The sequence below is a fragment of the Oreochromis aureus genome, linkage group 6 (genome assembly GCF_013358895.1).
Source record: "Oreochromis aureus strain Israel breed Guangdong linkage group 6, ZZ_aureus, whole genome shotgun sequence".
Classification (NCBI taxonomy): Eukaryota; Metazoa; Chordata; class Actinopteri; order Cichliformes; family Cichlidae; genus Oreochromis; species Oreochromis aureus.
The window spans coordinates 38,960,271-38,979,885 of NC_052947.1; the positions used below are offsets into that span (position 1 = coordinate 38,960,271).

The 19,615-nt window shown below is 38.4% G+C and overlaps 2 protein-coding genes across 3 annotated transcripts in view; one reads left to right on the top strand and one right to left on the bottom strand.

Moving 5' to 3' along the window:
* The window catches only part of dnah6 (dynein, axonemal, heavy chain 6), a 76,122-nt gene that overhangs the window by 991 nt on the left and 55,516 nt on the right, over window positions 1-19,615 (top strand). Inside the window, 11 exon segments of the mRNA XM_039613523.1 lie at window positions 1,230-1,381; window positions 1,554-1,643; window positions 1,645-1,707; window positions 1,832-2,083; window positions 2,227-2,355; window positions 2,536-2,649; window positions 2,750-2,804; window positions 2,916-3,051; window positions 9,108-9,250; window positions 9,764-9,822; window positions 10,637-10,768. Coding sequence (XP_039469457.1) covers window positions 1,230-1,381; window positions 1,554-1,643; window positions 1,645-1,707; window positions 1,832-2,083; window positions 2,227-2,355; window positions 2,536-2,649; window positions 2,750-2,804; window positions 2,916-3,051; window positions 9,108-9,250; window positions 9,764-9,822; window positions 10,637-10,768 — 1,325 coding nt within the window.
* Window positions 10,899-19,017, bottom strand: LOC120440779. Of its 2 annotated transcripts, XM_039614008.1 has the most exons (10): window positions 18,846-19,017; window positions 18,069-18,213; window positions 17,633-17,792; window positions 17,303-17,495; window positions 16,215-16,271; window positions 15,746-15,811; window positions 15,336-15,434; window positions 13,019-15,214; window positions 12,728-12,916; window positions 10,899-12,153 (listed from the first exon to the last, which is right to left on the bottom strand). In XM_039614008.1, exons 8-10 carry the CDS (start codon window positions 14,373-14,375, stop codon window positions 11,927-11,929), a joined length of 1,773 nt encoding a protein of 590 aa, XP_039469942.1. In that variant the 5' UTR covers window positions 14,376-15,214; window positions 15,336-15,434; window positions 15,746-15,811; window positions 16,215-16,271; window positions 17,303-17,495; window positions 17,633-17,792; window positions 18,069-18,213; window positions 18,846-19,017; the 3' UTR covers window positions 10,899-11,926. The 2 variants fall into 2 exon arrangements, with proteins under 2 accessions (XP_039469942.1, XP_039469943.1); XM_039614009.1 differs by lacking the exons at window positions 15,336-15,434; window positions 15,746-15,811; window positions 16,215-16,271; ... (2 more) ...; window positions 18,069-18,213; window positions 18,846-19,017 and having other exon boundaries at window positions 13,019-15,324.

The following is a 19,615-nucleotide window of genomic DNA, read 5'->3' on the forward strand; positions in this document are numbered from 1 at the left end:
GTTGTTTGTTTTGGGTTTTTTTGTTTTTTTGTTTTGTTTTGTACGGTGGCCCCTAGAGACAAAGCATGTACAAACTCCAAAACACATGCAAAATCCAAAACACGTACAAAATACAAAACACGTGCAAACTCCAAAACACGTGCAAACTCCAAAACACGTACAAAATACAAAACACATGCAAAATACAAAACACGTACAAAATACAAAACACATGCAAACTCCAAAACACGTACAAAATCCAAAACACATGCAAAAAAGCTTTCTGTAAATTTCTGTGTTTTTTTCTTTGTTTTGAAAAGATAAAGGTTTTATTTGCCAGATAATTAGACACTTAAAAACAGCACATTCATGTGTTGTCACTGAGTGTATCGTTGAAATATGACAAATGTCCTCCCTCATAATATGCTTTTTAATATTTATTTAACTTTTGCATTGGTCCTTTCGGTCCTTTCTTGGCCTGCTGCTTTTCTTTAATGCGTTTTTTTTGTTATGGAAATGTTTTATAGTTTACTGCCCTGACAGGATCCATATGACTCAGTGTGATTTCAATTGTGTCCTTACAAAACATATTTCATTTTGTCATTTAATACTTCAAGCTGTCACCAAATTCACATACCTTCAGAGACCATTACATATTATTATTTCTACTCCATTAAGAAAATTATTATTCTCTTCTTGTAGCCAGCAGTCAGTTTGCAGCAATATTTTGTTTTAGCATATTCATCCCACTCTCTGTTGAAGCCTCTTTATCTAAGATGTGAATCAGTTCCATAGCTTGGATCATAGACCCCACAGTTTGATTGTTCTCAGCAAATTAAATTGTTCTGCACAAGTTTGGCAGAGTTCTCTCTACAAGTAAAAGTCAGTCTACGTAATGATATACACATGGAATCTTTCTTATCACTGTAGGTTTAGCTAACAGTACAGGGTCAATCAATTGTTGTAGCCTATACTATAATGATTTTTTTAAACATTTTTTTCATTCTTAGTTTGATGGTTATGTTTATTTTAGAACACCTTACATTATAAATGCTTTTAATATTCTTGGGAAAATGTTCGGTCTAAAAAGGCAAAATGGGGATATTGGACATGTTTCTGAATAGGAGAAAATAAAATAAAGTCATGAAGAACAATAAGTTAACAAGTTGTACTTGTTAACTTATTGCAAACAAACCACAAGATACATGTTATTTCCTTTTTTGCTGATAATTCTTGATTTTGTCTCACAGATTTATCCTTCTTTGAAAAAGCCCTCAAGTTATACCCCACACAGCAAAAGGAAGCCGCAGGTATTCAGCAGAAGACACATCTCGGTTTACTGCTTGTGGACAAAGGACAGCTCAAAGAGAAGCTTGTGTCATCTTCCCTCCGAAATCTGGAGGTTAGGATTAGCCTATCTGCACATGCATGCAATACACTCAATAAGTTATTCCACTAAAATGTAATTTTTTTTCCCATTATTGATTTGTTTTTTGTTTTTCATCTAAATTTTACTCTTGATTGTTTTTGTGTAAAAATGTGGAAATGTTTTTGACCATAAAATGTGATTTAAGGTCATCAATCACATGCTCACCCAACTTGCTAAGAGGAAAGTAGATGCCATAGTGACTGAAGTTTGTGAGGCCGAAGTTAAACTAGGGTTCAGTCCCTCTAACTACAGCTCAGCTGGCTGACTTTCTCACATTTGTGGATGAGATTCAAGAGAGGGTGAGACGCTCCTGTTTAATAATTAAATGCGATAAACCAATAAAACAGCAGCTTGTTTTCTTTTTCCTCAGCTTCCTTTCTCTGCTTTACTTGACTCCATATTTCCATTTTTTTGTTTTGCTAGATTATAGAAATAAAAGATGAGCAGAAATCAGTATCCAAAATGTACGATCTGATCAACATGTACTCAGTTCCCACACCACCAGAAGATCTTGTGAAGTTTGCCGCACTGGAACCCTTCATTGAGTCGTTAAGCTCTGTCACGCTAAAGGCAGTGCTACAGCGGAATGGTACTATGGAAAAGTTTTGCAGCTGCTTGCAGAAGGATATAAAAGAACTCAAACAGGAGGACATGAAAATCCACCTTAAATTGCAGGTATGAGAAGATGATTGCTTTGTTTTTAATTTTGTTGTTATTTTCCTTTTTAATAATGCTAACTAATGGACAATTTTTAAAAAACAAACAAAAACAACAACTGCATTCGGTATAATTAAAAGCTTGTGGATTTCAATGTGTAGGATCCACAAATTCTAGACATCAATGCTGATTCATCAGAAGTGCATCTGCTGTTGAGGGAGATCAAGATTTCCATAGAAAAGCTACAGGCCAAAGCATCCAGCTGCATAGCCTACCAGAAGAAATTTAAGGTATTTCTTCTTTCAGTGTAAACATATTTCATAGAAAGTAGATCAGGCCATAACAGTTTCAACGTGTGCTAAAAAAGTGATACAGTAGAGAACTGGTCATGTTACTTTAATTTTGTAAGCCAAACTTCTGACCACCTGAAAACAACTTACTCTCCCATTCTCTGTTTTTAATTAATAAAGATGGAGGTGACCAAATTTGAGTCATTGGAGCAGCTAACGGCAATGTTCAAGCTAATGCAGTTGCTCTGGACCTCTCTGGAGCAATGGGACCCTTTACAGAATGGATGGCAGCAGGTGAGGTGCAAACGTTTAATTCTATATCTACAGCGGTGAAAGTAATTCTTTCACCACCTGCTAAATTTGTACGTTTCCTCACTTACAAAGAAATTATCAGTCTGTAATTTATATGGACGTGTCAGGAGACACAGCTGCTGTAGAGGACGCTGAACGCTGTCAACGCTGAACGCTGTCATCTGCCGAGGCCAGCTGAGGCTAAGAGGTAACAACAAAAGGTAACAATCTTACCGCCGTCGTTTAGCTGCTCCGGTTCCGTGTGCCAGGACCCTCCGTCCTTTCGCCTGCCGGGTCCGGGACGGCTCCCGGATCTGGTCGGTCCAGCTGCCTGCGGTCTCCGTTTTCAGCCGCGGAGCCGACCCTGCTGCTGGCGCTGCTGACGACTAGCTGTGGGGTTCGTGGGTGCGCGCGGGAGACAGCGAGGAGGCCGCGTACGGAATCAAGGTTCAGAGGATGGCCCTCTGCTCGGATGAGGCTTTTCAGGAACTATTACAAAGAATCCACGACATGGAAATGAAAATACGACGCCTTGAGGAGAACGCCAAAAGTAATAAAAATCTGCCGGTGGCTTACGGCAAGCAACCACCGGGCGGATCAATACCATCAGCACAGAGTGGGACCCCTCCGAGTGGAGGGCGTTTGTCGGGAGGGACTCCCCATTCATCAGACCTCTGGCCCCCACTTAGACGGGAGACTCCAAAGAAGACAAAGGAACATCGAAAGACACTCCAACAAGAAACAACTTCGATTATTCCCCTAAAAAATAGATTTGCGCCTCTTAGCTCATCACCATCCAGCCTGCAAAGACTGTCAGCTGCAGAGCGAGGTCACCGGAATGTAAATAAAGATAAAACAAGCTGCACGAAATGGGCAAAGAGAACAGAGAACAGCAAGCGAGGGAGAGCACTTGCTATTATTCATGACGGATCAATCAAAGGAATTGAACAGCTATGCATCAACACTAGTGTCTTTAATTGTCCACAAATGACAGTAAAAGAAATTTCTGAGAGGATTCCATCAATTATTGAGAATAACCCAGAGCTAGAAAAAGTTGTTGTCCATGTTGGAACTGCTGACATCCTTTTGAAAAAATCCGAAATTTTAAAGAAAGACTTTTTGGATTTACTTCAGAACTTTGACAACCACAAGGTACAACTCCACGTATCTGGACTGATTCCAGCAACGCCCTACGATGAAGAATATAGCAGGATGAAATCGTTCAGCAGGTTTGCTAAAACTGTCTGTGCTGAAAGGTCAATTCGATATCTAAATAATTTTAAGATTTTTTGTGGAAGGAAGCACCTGTTTACAAGAAATGAACGTAACATCAATAAGAAAGGTCAGAGGCTTTATCTTCTGAACTTGTTGTCTCATGTGAACTCATTGCCCTGTTCTCAAATTGAGATAAAGACATCAGTATCAGCCGAGACACAAAGCGGACGCCAACCAGTTGTATCACACAGAGACCACGACGTACTTGTACCTTTCAGTGATAAGCCTGCCAGAGACGTATCAACCGACCCAAAAACAACGGCACCCGACAAGTTTCGAAAGAAACACAGAGTTTCAGCAACGCTGTGCAGAAACACATCAGTGGACATAGCTCAAACAGCTGAGTTACTATGCCAGCCCCCAACAACTTCACTTCCAGCAGAGATTACAGAGACTCCAGCTAAATATGAAGGTTCAACTCTGTGCAGAAACTCACCAGCTGATGCCCGTACACCTTCATCATCATCCTCATCAGTGATCATATCACCATTTAAGTCGTTTTCCGATCCCCTTCAAACCCAAATAAACAGAGGGATTCGTCTGACACCAAAAGTGGGACCACGCCCACCTACTAATTATAAACAATATGGCTCTCCACTCCATCTAACCGAGCCTGATATCTGATACCGACCGGACGCCGTTACCAGATTGCATCATTCCCACCAAAATGTGTCCGGTCACTCTCATTCATATACTGAAAGCAAAATACCAGTTATTATAAGCAACAGATCCTTACACACTAAAAGTACTTATACTCGAAGAGTACAGAATCTGAACATAATATTGTGCAAAAATAATCTCTCAATCACTGAAAGGAATATTAAAGCTGCTGCACTAAATATTAGATCTCTATCAGGGAAGTCTCTCTGATATACATGTTCTCTTTCTTTCAGAAACTTGGTTAGATGGAAATTCAGAACGAGCTGTATTAATAGAGACTTGCCCAACTGATTATCACTTCATTAGTGAGATCAGAAAAAACAAAAGAGGTGGTGGTCTTGCTGTAATCTTTCACCAATCACTAAACTTTAAAAAGGTATCGCTAGGTGAATTCAGCACCTTTGAATATTTAGCTACTGAAATAAATGAACCAAACAAAGTTTTATTTCTTAACATATATAGACCACCAAAATCTAATACAAACTTTTTTAATGATTTCAATGACCTTTGCTCTGCAATATGTCTAGACCAGGGGTCGGCAACCCGCGGCTCCGGAGCCGCATGCGGCTCTTTAGTCCTTATAGTGCGGCTCCGCGTGGTTTGGGAAAATAAATTAGAAGTATTTCGCTGAAGTGTATTTTATTTATGTTAGTTCTTTTAAACTTGTAGTTCTAAATTGGAAGATTATTGTGATATTGAAATATAAATATAAAATTATATTCTATTATTTTTCCTCGCTCAATATAAGCGTCACACTCGCGGAAGCCGGTATTCCCACCAAACACCGTGCATTTATCGAGACTTTCAACCCCAGGTAGGCCAATTATGGATCTTCGGATCCACATTATGTCAGCAGCTCCACCGTGAACTATGTTAAAGACAAACACTGCTCACGCCACACAGACGACAGATGACAGCTTACAGTCCTGCGTAAACTGACTTCGCACAGCACCGATTAGCAGACGCTGTGAGCAGAGGTTCAGGAGCAGAAGTCCCATTGTAAACACATCACGGCAGACCCGACGATGTTTGCATGAACACGCTTTTCAGCATCTCTTTATTGACCACTTTTCACACACGGTTGTTGTGCGCATACAGCCGGCTGTAGCCGCAGCTCACAGCCCGACACACACCACCAACAACAACAGCAGAGAGAGCACAGACTTTAAGGCGGCGAGGCGTGATTGCGGGTGCCGCTCAGGTGCGTCCGCCTCCCCTGCAGCGGCGCTGCAGACCACGCCCCCGCTGCACGCATTAACCAGGTAAAATACATATTTAGGCAGAATTTTGCAAATATCTATTTTTCATTTTTCAGCAGCATAGAGCTTTTTACCAATTATTTTTTTAAAAGTCAGGTCAAGGCTCCAAAAGCCCAAAGGAGATATAAGGGTGGCGGCTCACAACAGTTTTTGTTTGCTACATGGATCATTTTAGTTCAGCTGGGTGTCTTTGCTTTTGTTATATTTCTTTAAGAGTTCAAAATGTGTTGATTACATAAATAAAATGTAATTTTCTCTGTAGCACTTCATGGATTTCATAAGCAGCACACCTTAGTTGTTCACACAAAGGTAAAAAACAATATATACAGTGTTATCTTCATTTTAGATGTCAAAAAGTATTTGCGGCTCCCAGTGTTTTCTTTTGCGTGGAAACCGGGTCCAAGTGGCTCTTTGGGTGTAAAAGGTTGCAGACCCCTGGTCTAGACTATGACCAGATAGCAATTGTGGGAGATTTTAACATTCATACTGACAAGCCTTAAGACAGCGGAACAAAAGCATTAAATGATGTCCTCCATAACTTTGATCTAATCCAGCAACGCATAATCGAGGACACACTCTGGATTTACTTATTAGTAAAGATTTAAATATCTCTAACATTGCTGTTACTGATATTGCATTATCTGATCATTTCTGCATTTCATTTGATAGCAATATCTTAGCCAATATGCCTAATCAAAGTAAGATCACTGTTAAAAAACGCTTCCTTAAAGAAAACTCAGCTGAATATTTTAAATTGATGTACACTTCCACCTTATTTAAATCACCAACATCCACCAACACACATTCAGTAAACAAACTCACAGATGATTTTCTATCCAAAATCTTAGACATGATGGATAAGATTGCACCATTCAAGGTTAAAACTGTCTCTAGTAAAAAGAAATCTCCGTGGAGAAGCGATCCACTGGTATGTAATGAAAAAAGAGTGCCGGCGTGCTGAGAGAAAATGGCGGAAAACTCGACTCCAGGTTCACTGCGAGATATATAAAGAGAGGCTGAATAGGTATCAATTAGCCCTGAAGGATGCAAGGGAGTCATTTTTCTCTGAGATTATTCACAGAAACAACAATAATGCTAGGACATTATTTGCTACAGTGGAGAGATTAACTTCTCCTCCAGTGGCAATAGCCCCTGAACTAAGCTCCACCAGAGCCTGCAATGAATTTGCCAACTTCTTTACTAAAAAGATCTTGGAAATCAGAAGGTCAATCGGCACATTAGTTTCAACTCCAATCCCGACATTAAGCCCAATTAGCACTTATGCAGAGAAAATGACTCACTTTCAAACAATAAATCAATCAAGCCTCGATAAAATTATTAAGAATCTAAGCTCTGCCACCTGCTGCTTGGATATATTACCGACAGGTTTTCTTAAAAAGGTCCTCCCAGCGATCAGAGAGGATCTGATCCAAATAGTTAACGCATCCATCCTATCAGGTGTCTTTCCCAAAGCCTTAAAAACAGCAGTTATCAAGCCAATATTAAAGAAAAAGAATCTAGACAGCACATTAATGCAAAACTACAGACCAATCTCTAATCTTCCATTTATCGGTAAAGTTATTGAAAAAGCTGTTTTCCAGCAGTTAAACAGCTTTCTCACAAAGAACAACCGTTTTGATATTTATCAGTCTGGTTTTCGTAGGCACCACAGCACCGAGACAGCCCTTGTCAAAGTGTTTAATGACATCCGTATAAATACTGACCGTGGGAAATCCACAGTATTGGTACTACTGGACCTTAGTGCGGCGTTTGACACCGTTGATCATGATATATTACTGGAACGTCTAGAGAGCTGGGCCGGACTCTCTGGTACAGCACTCAACTGGTTTAAGTCCTACCTTAAGAACAGGAACTTCTATGTGTCAATTAGCCAATTTTCATCACAAAATATAGAAATCACATGCGGGGTTCCATCCTAGGGCCCCTCTTATTTAGCATTTACATGCTCCCGTTAAGCCAGATTATAACCAGCTATAATATTAACTACCACAATTATGCAGACGATACTCAACTTTATATTTCAATGTCACCAGGTGATGTTGAACCTATCCAAAGCCTTAATAAATGCATTGAGCACATTAATAACTGGATGTCTCATAATTTCCTTCAACTAAACAATAACAAAACTGAAGTACTTATCTTTGGACCCAAAAAAGATCGATTAAATATCAGTAATCAGCTCAAACTGGTCAAACTAGAAACTACCGACCAGGCCAGAAATTTAGGTGTAATAATGGACTCAGACCTGAACCTCCAGGGCCACATAAAAGCTATAACAAAGTCAGCATTCTACCACCTGAGGAACATTTCTAGGACTGATGACACAAGGAGACATAGAGAAACTCATCCATGCATTTATCTCTAGCCGCCTTGATTACTGTAAATCTTCACAGGTTTACCTAAAAAAAATCAATCAGACAACTGCAGCTGATCCAGAACGCTGCTGCTCGTGTTCTTACTAGAACTAAGAAAATAGAGCACATTACCCCAGTTCTAAAGTCATTACACTGGCTCCCTGTAGCTCAGAGAATAGACTTTAAAGTGCTTTTATTAGTTTATAAATCCTTGAATGGGTTAGCACCAGAGCACATTAGGGATCTGCTATCATGGTACAAACCCTTCAGATCAGTTAGGTCCTCCAGCTCTCGTTTATTGACCGTCCCTAGAACCAGAACTAAACATGGAGAAGCAGCTTTTAGTTTCTATGCTCCTCATATCTGGAATACAATACCGGGAGAATACAAAGCTGCAGAAACATTGAACTCTTTTAAGTCTAAAATTAAAACTTACTTATTTAGACTTGCTTATGAGTAACTGATCCTATTATGGCTCTGTACTTGTTTGTTTTAATATCTTCATATAAATTATTGTCTTGATTATTGTTTTATTGTAAATGCTTTCTTATAAATGTTTTCTTGTATTTTACTTTTATAGTGTTTTATGTTTTGTGTTTTCTTTTAATCATGTAAAGCACCTTGAATTGCCTTGTGCTGAAAGTGTGCTATACAAATAAAATTGCCTTGCCTTGCCTTGCCTTACTTTCATTTAATAGAGAAACAGAATATCAAGCAAGAATATATATTTAAACACACACACAGACACATGACATCAAAACTATAAATCGATTTCCATGTCATTTTCTGATATAAATATTTGATCCCCTAAAACCTAGCCAGAATACTGACTCCTGTTGATCCACTGTGTGCACTAAGATTGCAATCAGATATTCCTAATCTCAATTTGTAGTGTGTATAAAGCCCACCTGTCCACAGAATCAATGTCTTCCATTCCAACCTCTCCACCAACACTAGAGCTATCAAGGGAAATCAGGGAAAGGTTTGTAGACCTGCACAATGGAGTGGGCTTCAAATCCATCAGCAAGAACCTTGGTAAGAAGATGACAACTGTTTGTGTGATTATTTGAAATGGAAGAAATATAAAATGATCATGAGTCGTCCTCTGTGTGGAGCTCCATAGAGCCTGCCTTATGGAGTGATGATGATCATGAGAAAGGTATTAGTGCAAAACTACATGGGAAGAGTTTATTAATGACCTGAAGGCAGTTGGGACTACCATAACCAAGAACAGCATTGGTAACACACTACACCATAACGGACTGAACTCTTGCAGGTCCCCCTGATCAAGAAGGTCTTAAGTTTTTCTGTGAACATCTAAATAATTCAGAGAAGACTTTGAAGAAATTGCTGTGGTTGGATAAAAGTAATATCAAGCTGGGACAGGGCCGTATACACAAAATCTTGGGAATTTTGTTCCCTCAGCCAAAACACTGAAGAACACTGTGGATGGATCTTCCAGCATGACAATGACCCTAACATACCACCAAGGCAACAATAGAGCGGCTAAATAGGAAGCACATTAATGTTATTGAATGGCCAATCCAGTCTGTAGACCAGGGGCGATTTTAGCCCATTTTGGGGGGTTCTTCTGGAAGGAGATCCAGGTATGCAAATAAGATGAGCTACATTGTAATGAGACATTAAAATATAAATGTGCGTGTGCATATGTAAGACTCTGGTTGCAGTTGAGGTTATCTATTTTAGACTTTTCCAAACAGTTTAAAAACAAAACCACAAGAAGGAGCATTTTCAAATTTTCAGATTTTAGAAAGATTATGGGGCATGTTTCCTATAAGTACAAGTACGTATCTAAAACAAGGGTAGGACAGTTCTACTAGCACAGCTGTTCTAAACTAGCTATAGGTTAATTGCTCATAAGTCTTAAGCTTTTATTTTTAGTGTCTGTACATTCTAGTTCCCATAAATATTGCCTACAAGTAAAGACAAAATCGTTCTAGACTGAACTACTATGGATGTTTTCCCCGTGTTCAGTTTTTGAGCACAGTTAAAAACCTCATTTGTTCTGGTTGGTGTTTTTAATGAATACTAAATCCATTTATGTAGGAAACCCAGTCATCTTGTGGGCTATTTGTTAGCTTTTTTACTCGCCATTTATAGAATGAGAATCAGAATGTCTTTATTGTCATTGTCGCAGGTACAATGAAATTAAAAGTGGTCTCTGATCAGTGCATCATCCATAGAATGTTTACTACCTTAACTTGTGCTATACAAACACACATACACACAGGCACAACTGATTTTAGAACATTTCTGTACTGTCCTTAAATACCCCACACAAGGAACCCCTCTTCTTAAATGGAACATTTTATTGTCAATGGTGACATGTCAGGAAAAAGTAACATACTAGCGTTTTATCAGCTGTTTAGTAGTCCCTTTATTCTTTCTTTTTCTTCTCAGGAAATGACCATTACAGCAGCATGTGCTCCTCCAGGAGGGGGGTGAAATCCTGTGACCCCCAGATTTATTCGCCACTTCAGCATGTTGTGCCTGCCAACACCCTCGGACACCAGCCTCAAACAGATCTTCAAAGTCAGGAGTCCTCCAAAATACTGACACTCACACACACGTATACCCGCTTAAGTCCCATTTGGGGTCGCATATCTTTTTTTTTTTTTTTTTTCTCTACTTTTTTTTTTTGTCTGTCCCATTTGGTTCTTAAGCCGTCAGAATTGTTGTCTGAAGACCAACAAGGATACCAAATGGATTTATTTTGCCAAATGGATCATCATGGCATTGCCATTGCCATTGGGGTCGCATATCTTAACTCCCACCCTTTGGGGACACCACTTTCTGTATGGTTTAGAAGCAAGCTGGCAACTGAGTTTTACTCCTCCAAGACCACAGAAATAAAAAAATCACTTGAGATTTTCATTTTAAGCAACATTTGTCCAGACAGTATTTTTACCTTCCCATTGGGGACTGGGAATTTTTAATGTCCACTTTGGGGTCTTCAGCGATACACAGATAAACAAACTTTTTTATGTCACTTTTGGGGACCTTACTTCCATTTGGGGTCTTCAGCAATACACACATAATCAAACAATTTTACTTCAGTTTTGGGGATATTACATCAAAGTAAGTACAAGGTAATGTTATGATTTAACCATCTAGAAATGTTTTAGTATGCTGCTGCTGCTCAGTGTCAAAATGTTAAAAGCCTTTTTCTACCCAACCTAACAATATTCATTGCAATTAGGTCTGCTAACTTGACAGAATCCAATGGATTTGTCAGAACTTCAAAGTCAGGTCATTACCGTACTTATTATGAAAGAAATCACAACTAATTGTGCCACAAACATTTAAATATTCTGCTTCTTTTATTCCTACCGTGTTGTTTTTAGCAATTTACATGCACTTCATGTATACACAGGAACTTGCAGCAACAAAGAAACAAAATAATATCTGCACAATTCATTAAGTGCTTCTACCTGCAAATGTAAAAAACTTTGATTCCAAATACATTTCATACAGTGTGAAGTGGATACAATGAAAACCATGTTAAGAAAAAAATGTCAACTTGAAAAGATTTGTTTTTTCCTCTCAGAATGAGAAAAGGTCTTAGGTAACAAAATTACACCTGCTTACTGAACCTGAAATTTTTGGAGTGCAACGTCTTCAAAACATCTTCAGAACCATTTTACCAGAGAAACAGGAAATTTTAACTCACTGAAATCAAACAGACAGCCCTCAGTCCTTTGCACAAGCTTTTCTTTTTAAGGCAGTAATGCGATTTCTAACATAATTTTTCACTCCAGTCCAGTTTCTGTCTTTCAGTGCATAGGGTTCTGCATTGATGCATTGAGTGCAGTCCAGCTTCTGAGGCACCTTGCATGTGTTGATGAAACGCATCATGCGTCTTTCAACTGCACATACCTCATGATCTTCCCACTTACATTTGGCGTCAACTCGGTTGCCTTTGAAGAAAAGGAAACAGACATCAATACACTGCTTAAAACCTTTTCAATATAAAATGTTTTCCTCCTCTACTCAATGAATAATGTCATGTATTTAGTATATATTCTTAGTGCTTATTTGCTGATTATATTGTTTTACGTATAAGAGAGGGCCAGCGTTGAGTGTAAACTAGGTCGCAGGCTGATAGGAAACTGCATGCTTTTGCAGAGCATATGAGCTGCAGGCAGAAAGTGAAACTAAGTAGAGTGTTTGATCGAAACTTAAAGTGTGCGTGATGTCTAGAGGAAGTATATAAATAAACAGACCGGTCTAAAAAGATTTAAAGGTAGGCACAAGCCTGTTCAAAGTAAAAGCAAAATTGTGCATATTGGATGAATTCTAAATTATTTGTTTGTCGAGTTGATGATCGTCACCATCAAAAATTGTCTCAGTAGTGGTGAAATTAAACTAAACTTAATCATTTATAACCAGATGACCCATCACCTTTTCACTTCATCAATTCACTGAACCATATTTATTTTTCTGTGTCAATGTATAAAGTTTATGTTAATGCCAAAACAAATTGGTCGGTACCCTTTTTCAAAGGAGGACTGAAAGAAGTCCGTGGAGATGAAGACGTCCCTGGAGATGAAGAAGTCCATGGCCCTCTGTCTCCACCCTGATCCGTTGTCTCATTCTCTGGTGTTTTTATTGCCTCCAGAGCTGATTGAAGAGGCTCACTCTCATCGCTTGAGCTATCTGAATTTCCCAGATCAACTTTTTCTAAAGGTTAAATGAAAATAAAACACCGCCAGAGCATTTAATAATTAAAAATAAAATCAATTATTATATTTTAGAGCATCCTAATAAAATTTACACTCTTACCTTCAGGGTCAATTTCAATATCATCAAGTGTTTGGCCTTTATAATGTGAAACAGTTCCATTCTCCAGTGCCAAAAGCAATTTGCTCATCTTAGCAAGCTGAAGTGTTCCCTGAGGCAAGCGGTAATACTGCCTGTGCACACGTATGTCATGACCCAGAAAGTCTGCTAGTTGATCTGCTTCATTTTCTTGAAGATTAAGCACCTGCGACATTGTTGCTATATGTTTTCGGAGCCTTGTTGATGTTAAGATTTCAGGGTGTTCTGCTCCACTCTCCTTTGCAAACATTTGGATACAGTCTCTTCCTCGATAGGCAGATAAAGCTCCTGGTCTAGCAAACATGTAAATGTTCTCTTTGGGGACGCCACAAGATTCACGAGTTTCCACAAGGAGCTCCATTGCAGAGACCATTGATGGTTTTAGGAGAATAGGAACTCCTCTCCCTCGTTTTCCATGGATTTCTACTCTGGTGAAGAAATCACACATTTTTTTCTCAAGTGAGGTCAGACAAGCAGCCATGTCCATATTGATTTCTGACTTTTTTCTGTCTTTAAAGGTGGACACCTCCATTCTTGATACCTCTCCTTCTCTTCTTCTGTTAAAAATGATCACTTGAGCAAGTGTCACTTTGGCAAGCATTGCATAGCTGTATGGAGTTGGAGTCAACCTCAGCATTCTTTCAGCACTGCTTTTAACAGTCTCCATATGGCGATCCAAGCATTTGACATCATCTGTTAAAGGTAAAATCTGTGGTGCATTCCACTTAGACTCCTTCATGGTTGTTGTTGCACCTCTGGTGGTCAGTCCCTTCCATCTAAAATTTTTGATAGCCTTAAATTCTCTGGCAAATTGCACAAGGCTTGAGTCTCTGTCTTCTGAGGACAAATTGTCAGTCTCTACAAGCTCACAGATAATTCCCAGATTGTTGCCAATTTTTAGAGCTAAGGTAGGTTTCTGGAATGTATTTCTTTCAGGATTGTACCCAGCCACCTCTTTCACTGCAGATATCAAATGGTTGAAGTTTGCAGGATAAATCAGTTCCTCTGCCTTTTGAATAGGGGTATTCTTCTGAGCTATAAGCAGCAGTCGCCCAAGTTCCCTAAGCCTTTGCCTTATGTAGTCATGTCTGTTCTTTCTTGAACCATTTAGATCATAAAGGTGCTGTCCAAACTGAAGAAGAAGTTGGTCATTTTGGATTAATTGAGTTACCTCGTCATATTTCATGCAGGAAATCACATTTTTCAAGCCCTCTCCAATGTCACGAGCAACAGCAGTTTTCAGTGCACATTTGGATCGAACCCGCTGCTTCCCACTCTGGGAGTCTTCTTCACTTTCTTTCTTTGCTGGGCATATTCTCATGTGCTTCCACAGTGTTTTCTTAGAATAGAGTCCCTGGCAGTGATAACAATGAATGTAATCAATGCCCTCTGTGGATTTCTTTGGTCTATAGCAGGCCTGTAGCTCACCAGCCCCCCTCTTCACAACACTGGCATTATGGCATTATATATCATATGATATGATTGTTGGGGTTTTCTCTGTATTTATTATTGTGCGATCTATTGTACAATATAAAGCGCCTTGAGGCGACTTTTGTTGTGATTTGGCGCTATATAAATAAAATTGAATTGAATTGAATTGAATTGAATGGGCAAAATTTCCACGTCTTCGAAGGATGTTCAACCTATTGCGTCTCTTGAATTTTTGGGATATTGAAATGCACGAGCAACCTCTTCCTTATTTTTATGTACAGTCTCCAGGTGTTGTGCAATTTTTGATGTAGGTTGGAGACAAAACAAACAATAGTTTCTCTTATCATACACACGGCGACTTCCAGACTTTGAAGGTGGTAACACTTTGATTGAGTCCGAAATCTGTTCAGTTCTGCTTTTCTTTGGTGTACTTTCATTGCCATTTGTTGCACTGTGGGATGAGAGCTTTCTCTTTCTTGGGGTTTTTGAGATCCTCTTCTTAAAAGTTGTGGCACCATTACCTTTATTTAAAATTTCTGAATAATTATCTAGTTTTCGTGGAGATAAATAGGGGTATTGCACAGAAAGCAGAGACTTCTTTGCAGTTGGATAAAGAGGTCCATCTTCATCTAGCTGAGAGGAACTTCCTTCAGAGTCTGGAACATAATCAGCATCACTATAGTCTGTGTGATCGGATTCATCAGAAGATGTTTCTGTATATGTCGAGACCTTGGGGAAAAAAATAACATCTCTTTAAGATTTAAGACATGATAGAAGTATTTTTTTCTGACAGATTAAAAGTTAGAGCCATTTAAAGATAAATAAAACATGTATATTAAACATTTTCCACCTGTTTTTGTCTTGAGGACCTCTTTTTTAAGTATTCAATGAAGCATTTCTCTGATGCTGGTTGAAGTAATGATGTTGTGGCAACTATAGGAACTGCAGCCTTAAAGGATGGACAAAAAACAAACACTGAGTTTCTAAAAGTATAATATTATTACAATATATTTTTGATATCTATAAAACCAAATAAGGAAATATTAAACTGTAAAGGTAACACTAGTTATAGCATAAAATTCAACACTGGAATCACTGGTTTGAGGATATACATTTGAAAAAACAAAAGTCATTTAGAAAATAAGGTTGCATAGGGTATTTTTTTTAAGAGGGATATGAAAATTAATATTTAAACTAACCTAAACTGCACAGCAGTGTACTTGTTTAAATTCAAAGACTTGTTACCAATATTTCAGCTACCTTCTGCGCATCTTCCAGAGTTCCCCTGGTGCTCTCCAAGAAGAAATCATCAGAATAATGTAGTGGCTATGAAGATACGGAACTTCATTATATAGCAGACATATTTAACAATAATAAACCATCTTTGTGATTTCAATTACACAGTACTTGTATGGACAGAACTTTGTTAAATTAGTTAGGTAATAAATGTATTGCGTGTATAAGAAAAAGCATTGTGTAAACAAATGACAGCCTAACAGTAACTGTTATGCTTGTTGTAGCTGTTAGCTAAAACCACTAATTTAGCTTAGTTTGCCCTGGGTTCAACTTTGACAAATATGATCGACTGTTATTATTATTAGGCCTCACACTTATAACCTTTGGGGACGTTTCTAACACAAATACACTCTGCTTTAACCTAAGTGAGGACAGTAAATGGCAAACTGAACTAAGGGTACTCATAAGATACTGATGACAACATAACACTTACCTGAGTGCAGTGTTCAAGATCACCGGTTTGTTTGCTGATCTCATAGGTAGATTTATCCTGAAAACAGAGACATGACTTCACTAACAACTACAAAAACATCACCAACTACAGTCATCATTAGGCCTCTGATCTCATAGGTAGATTTATCCTGAAAACAGAGATATGACTTTACTAACAACTACAAAAACATCACCAACTACAGTCATCATTCTCTGATATCTTCATCATTTTCTGGTATCTTATGAGTACCCTTAGTTCACCTCTGTCAGTCCATCATTCATCCTCACCTCTGTCAGTGCGCCCAAGGGTGGCTGTGGCTACAACGTAGCTTGCTATCACCAGTGTGTGAATGGGTGGATGATTGGATGTGTAAAGCGCTTTGGGGTCCTTAGGGACTAGTAAAGCGCTTTATAAATACAGACCATTTACCATTTTACCATCATTAGGCCTCACACTTATAACCTTTGGGGACGTTTCTAACACAAATACACTCTGCTTTAACCTAAGTGAGGACAGTAAATGGCAAACTGAACTAAGGGTATTCATAAGATACTGATGAGAACATATTATGTGCAGGACACTGCTGAAAAGCTGTGTGTGTTAAGACAACAACCAGAAATAAAAAGACCGACAAGGTGGTTCAACCCCTCCTCCCCACCCCTCAACATTTTTTTTTTCTGGTTGTCGTTTCAATAAACAATCACAGAAGCAGCTCTTCAGCGGTGTCCTGTACAAAATGACAACAACAAGTCAGTAAGGACCCAGTACAGGCTTTAATTCAAGGACAGCGTGATGAGCCAATGCAGCTCCTGGTGTGTCAGCCTCCCCACAGCGGCCCCACAGACCACACTCCACCATACCAGTATATTCACTGATATTAAATACTATTATCTTATCGAAATACAAAACATACTTGGTGTTTTTATTTTTGAGTTGAAATACAATGTTCTGAAGAGGTTTAAGAAAAACTTGAAGAGGTTTAAAATTTAAGCTGTTTTAACAGTTTATGTGATATCTTTGGGCCAAAATCAAATATAGTTAGACTTATTTGACATCATGTGCAGCAATAGTGCAATGTAATAGTTTACCATCTTGCGCCAAGGCCAGTCAGCTTTCCCGTAGTCATAAGTTATTTCTTCTCCTGGGTCAATGTCACGTAAGGCAAACAGGCAAAGATGTGGCCTTCCTTCAACTTCAACTGTTTTCATCTTACAGTTAGGCCTTCGGTGGTCATCATTCACAAGCCTTCCTAATGACTTGTCTTCAACAGAAGCATCAATGCTTGAAGAAAAAAGTATCAACAGTAGAGTAAATCAACATACTGTGTGGCATGTTACATAAATAATAGATATTTGTAGTAGTGTATTAAGTATAGCATAGCTCCTAAATACACTGTAATATGAAATATTATGTCTTACCACCAAGAGGTTCCTTTCCATTTGAAATCAAATAAGAACACTTCCACCGTATCATTGAACTTGTTTTTTTCAAGATAAGGATCTGCTTTGCAAAGTTCTCCACGGTATTCAAGAACAAATTCCCCCTGTTTGAAAAACTGTGAGGCAATTACACCACGACCTTTAAAAGAGAAAATATTGCTCTAGTTAAAAAAAAAACAAAAACAAAAAAAAACACACAACAACACACGTTTCCACCAATTGTAAGACATTTTAAAACTTATGAATGAAGTTACTCTTCTTTACACAGTCTATTAAAAAACTATAACATAAACACTTGATAAATGCAAATGACATGAGCAAGGTTATCAGTACTGAATGTCTAATTTGCATACAGGAGCGAAGTGTTACTGTTTATGCGTGCTGTAATTATCAAAATGCACAAATGACACTATACCTTTGCATGGGCTGATGAATTGCTCTGTTAGACCAGTCTTGTCAGTTTTCAGTTTAATATAGTGTTCTGCATCATGTTGAGGATTAACTCTTTTTCTTCTTCTACCTGATGTTTCCATCATAATATCAAATGCAAGATTTCTTTTCTGTAAAAAGAGATTTAAAGACCTACTTATTCCCTGTGTTCACCAACTCCAAGTTAAAATACAGTATGCCTTTTCTTAAACGCTTATGATAAAATATAAATATTTGATAAATTATTAAAAATATTTGTCAATTATTAAGGCACACTATCAACTCTCATGATTACATTAAAGATTACACTGAAATTTAACATTTGTACTTTTTCTTGGTTTTTTTCTGTTTTATTCGATTGACTCAGTAAAGAATGGCAGGAAAGCGGGGCAGAAAGAGCGAGGGGAAGACACTGGGCAAAGGACTCGAACTCAGGCTGGTGTCGAGGCCACCGCGAAAACAGCTAACAAATAAATGTCACCACGCTGATGCTGTTCACAAGACAGCAAAAATCAGCGATCTGGAGAAAATCGTCTACGTTATCATTCCCCGCGTACATTTTATTACTCGGATTTCAATGTTAGCTCATTTGGGCTTTATCAAGGGCACACCTAGCTAACCAATATCAGCATTCATCGTGAAATAACTTTCTTACATTCAGACAGAAAATACTGACATTTCATTTTTTCGTGAAATTTCCTTTTCAGCAGAAACCTACAGGCATGGCAATAACAAACTAAATGTCTTATGCTACTTTTCATACCTTTAAAGCTGCTCCATGCGCTGCTGCTCTCCGATGGTCACCTCCATGACTGCGATCCAAAGATATTGTGACCCTCCCCCACCCGCCTTTTCTTTCGCGCCTCTCCTTCGCGCCTCTCCCTTTCGCGCGCCTCTCGCCCGCCGACCGGCAGGCCCTTGCCGCGCCCTGCCCTGCCCCGCCCACATATCTAAAAAAAACAAAAAACAAAAAAACCAAAAACAAATCTGAGAAACCAATGTTTTTTGCAAAGCCTAATGGCAAGATTATGATTATGCACTTAAAGATGTTCAGTCAGTTCTGTATTATTTTAATTATTAACATAATTTATTATTTTAATCACTGTTTAATTTATCAAAATAAAAAAAAATCAATATATTAATCTGCAAAAATTAAATCAATTTCTAAATGTAAATTCTCAGTTTCCTTGCTATAAAGTATAGAGGCACTAATGTTCGTGGTTTTGTGCACAGTGAACAAAAATGTCAAATGAGAAAAATAAGAGATGCCTTACTATTCCACTGTTAATTTAAGTATCACTTTTACCTTTTAAATGTTCCAGTATTATAATTTACTTGTTTGTGCTGCATTTTATTTCACACTATTTTCTATGTTTAAAAACAGTCAAAAATATGTAAAGACTTAAATTAGGCAATAAACACTTTGTCTTAGTCTCTCCAACAAGCTCTAGATCTTCCCCAGAGAGATCCCAGTCAGTCCCTTTGTATGTGTGGGGCCAGAAACATGCTGCTTAAAGTTAAAAGACTCAGTGA

Coding starts and splice junctions, on each gene's coding strand:
- LOC120440779 (XM_039614008.1), bottom strand. CDS start 14,375: ATGAGAATATGCCCAGCAAAGAAAGAAAGTGAAGAAGACTCCCAGAGT. Junction 12,917..13,018: donor TATTGAAATTGACCCTGAAG/GTAAGAGTGTAA, acceptor TTTAACCTTTAG/AAAAAGTTGATCTGGGAAAT. Junction 12,154..12,727: donor CAGTCCTCCTTTGAAAAAGG/GTACCGACCAAT, acceptor TTTTCTTCAAAG/GCAACCGAGTTGACGCCAAA.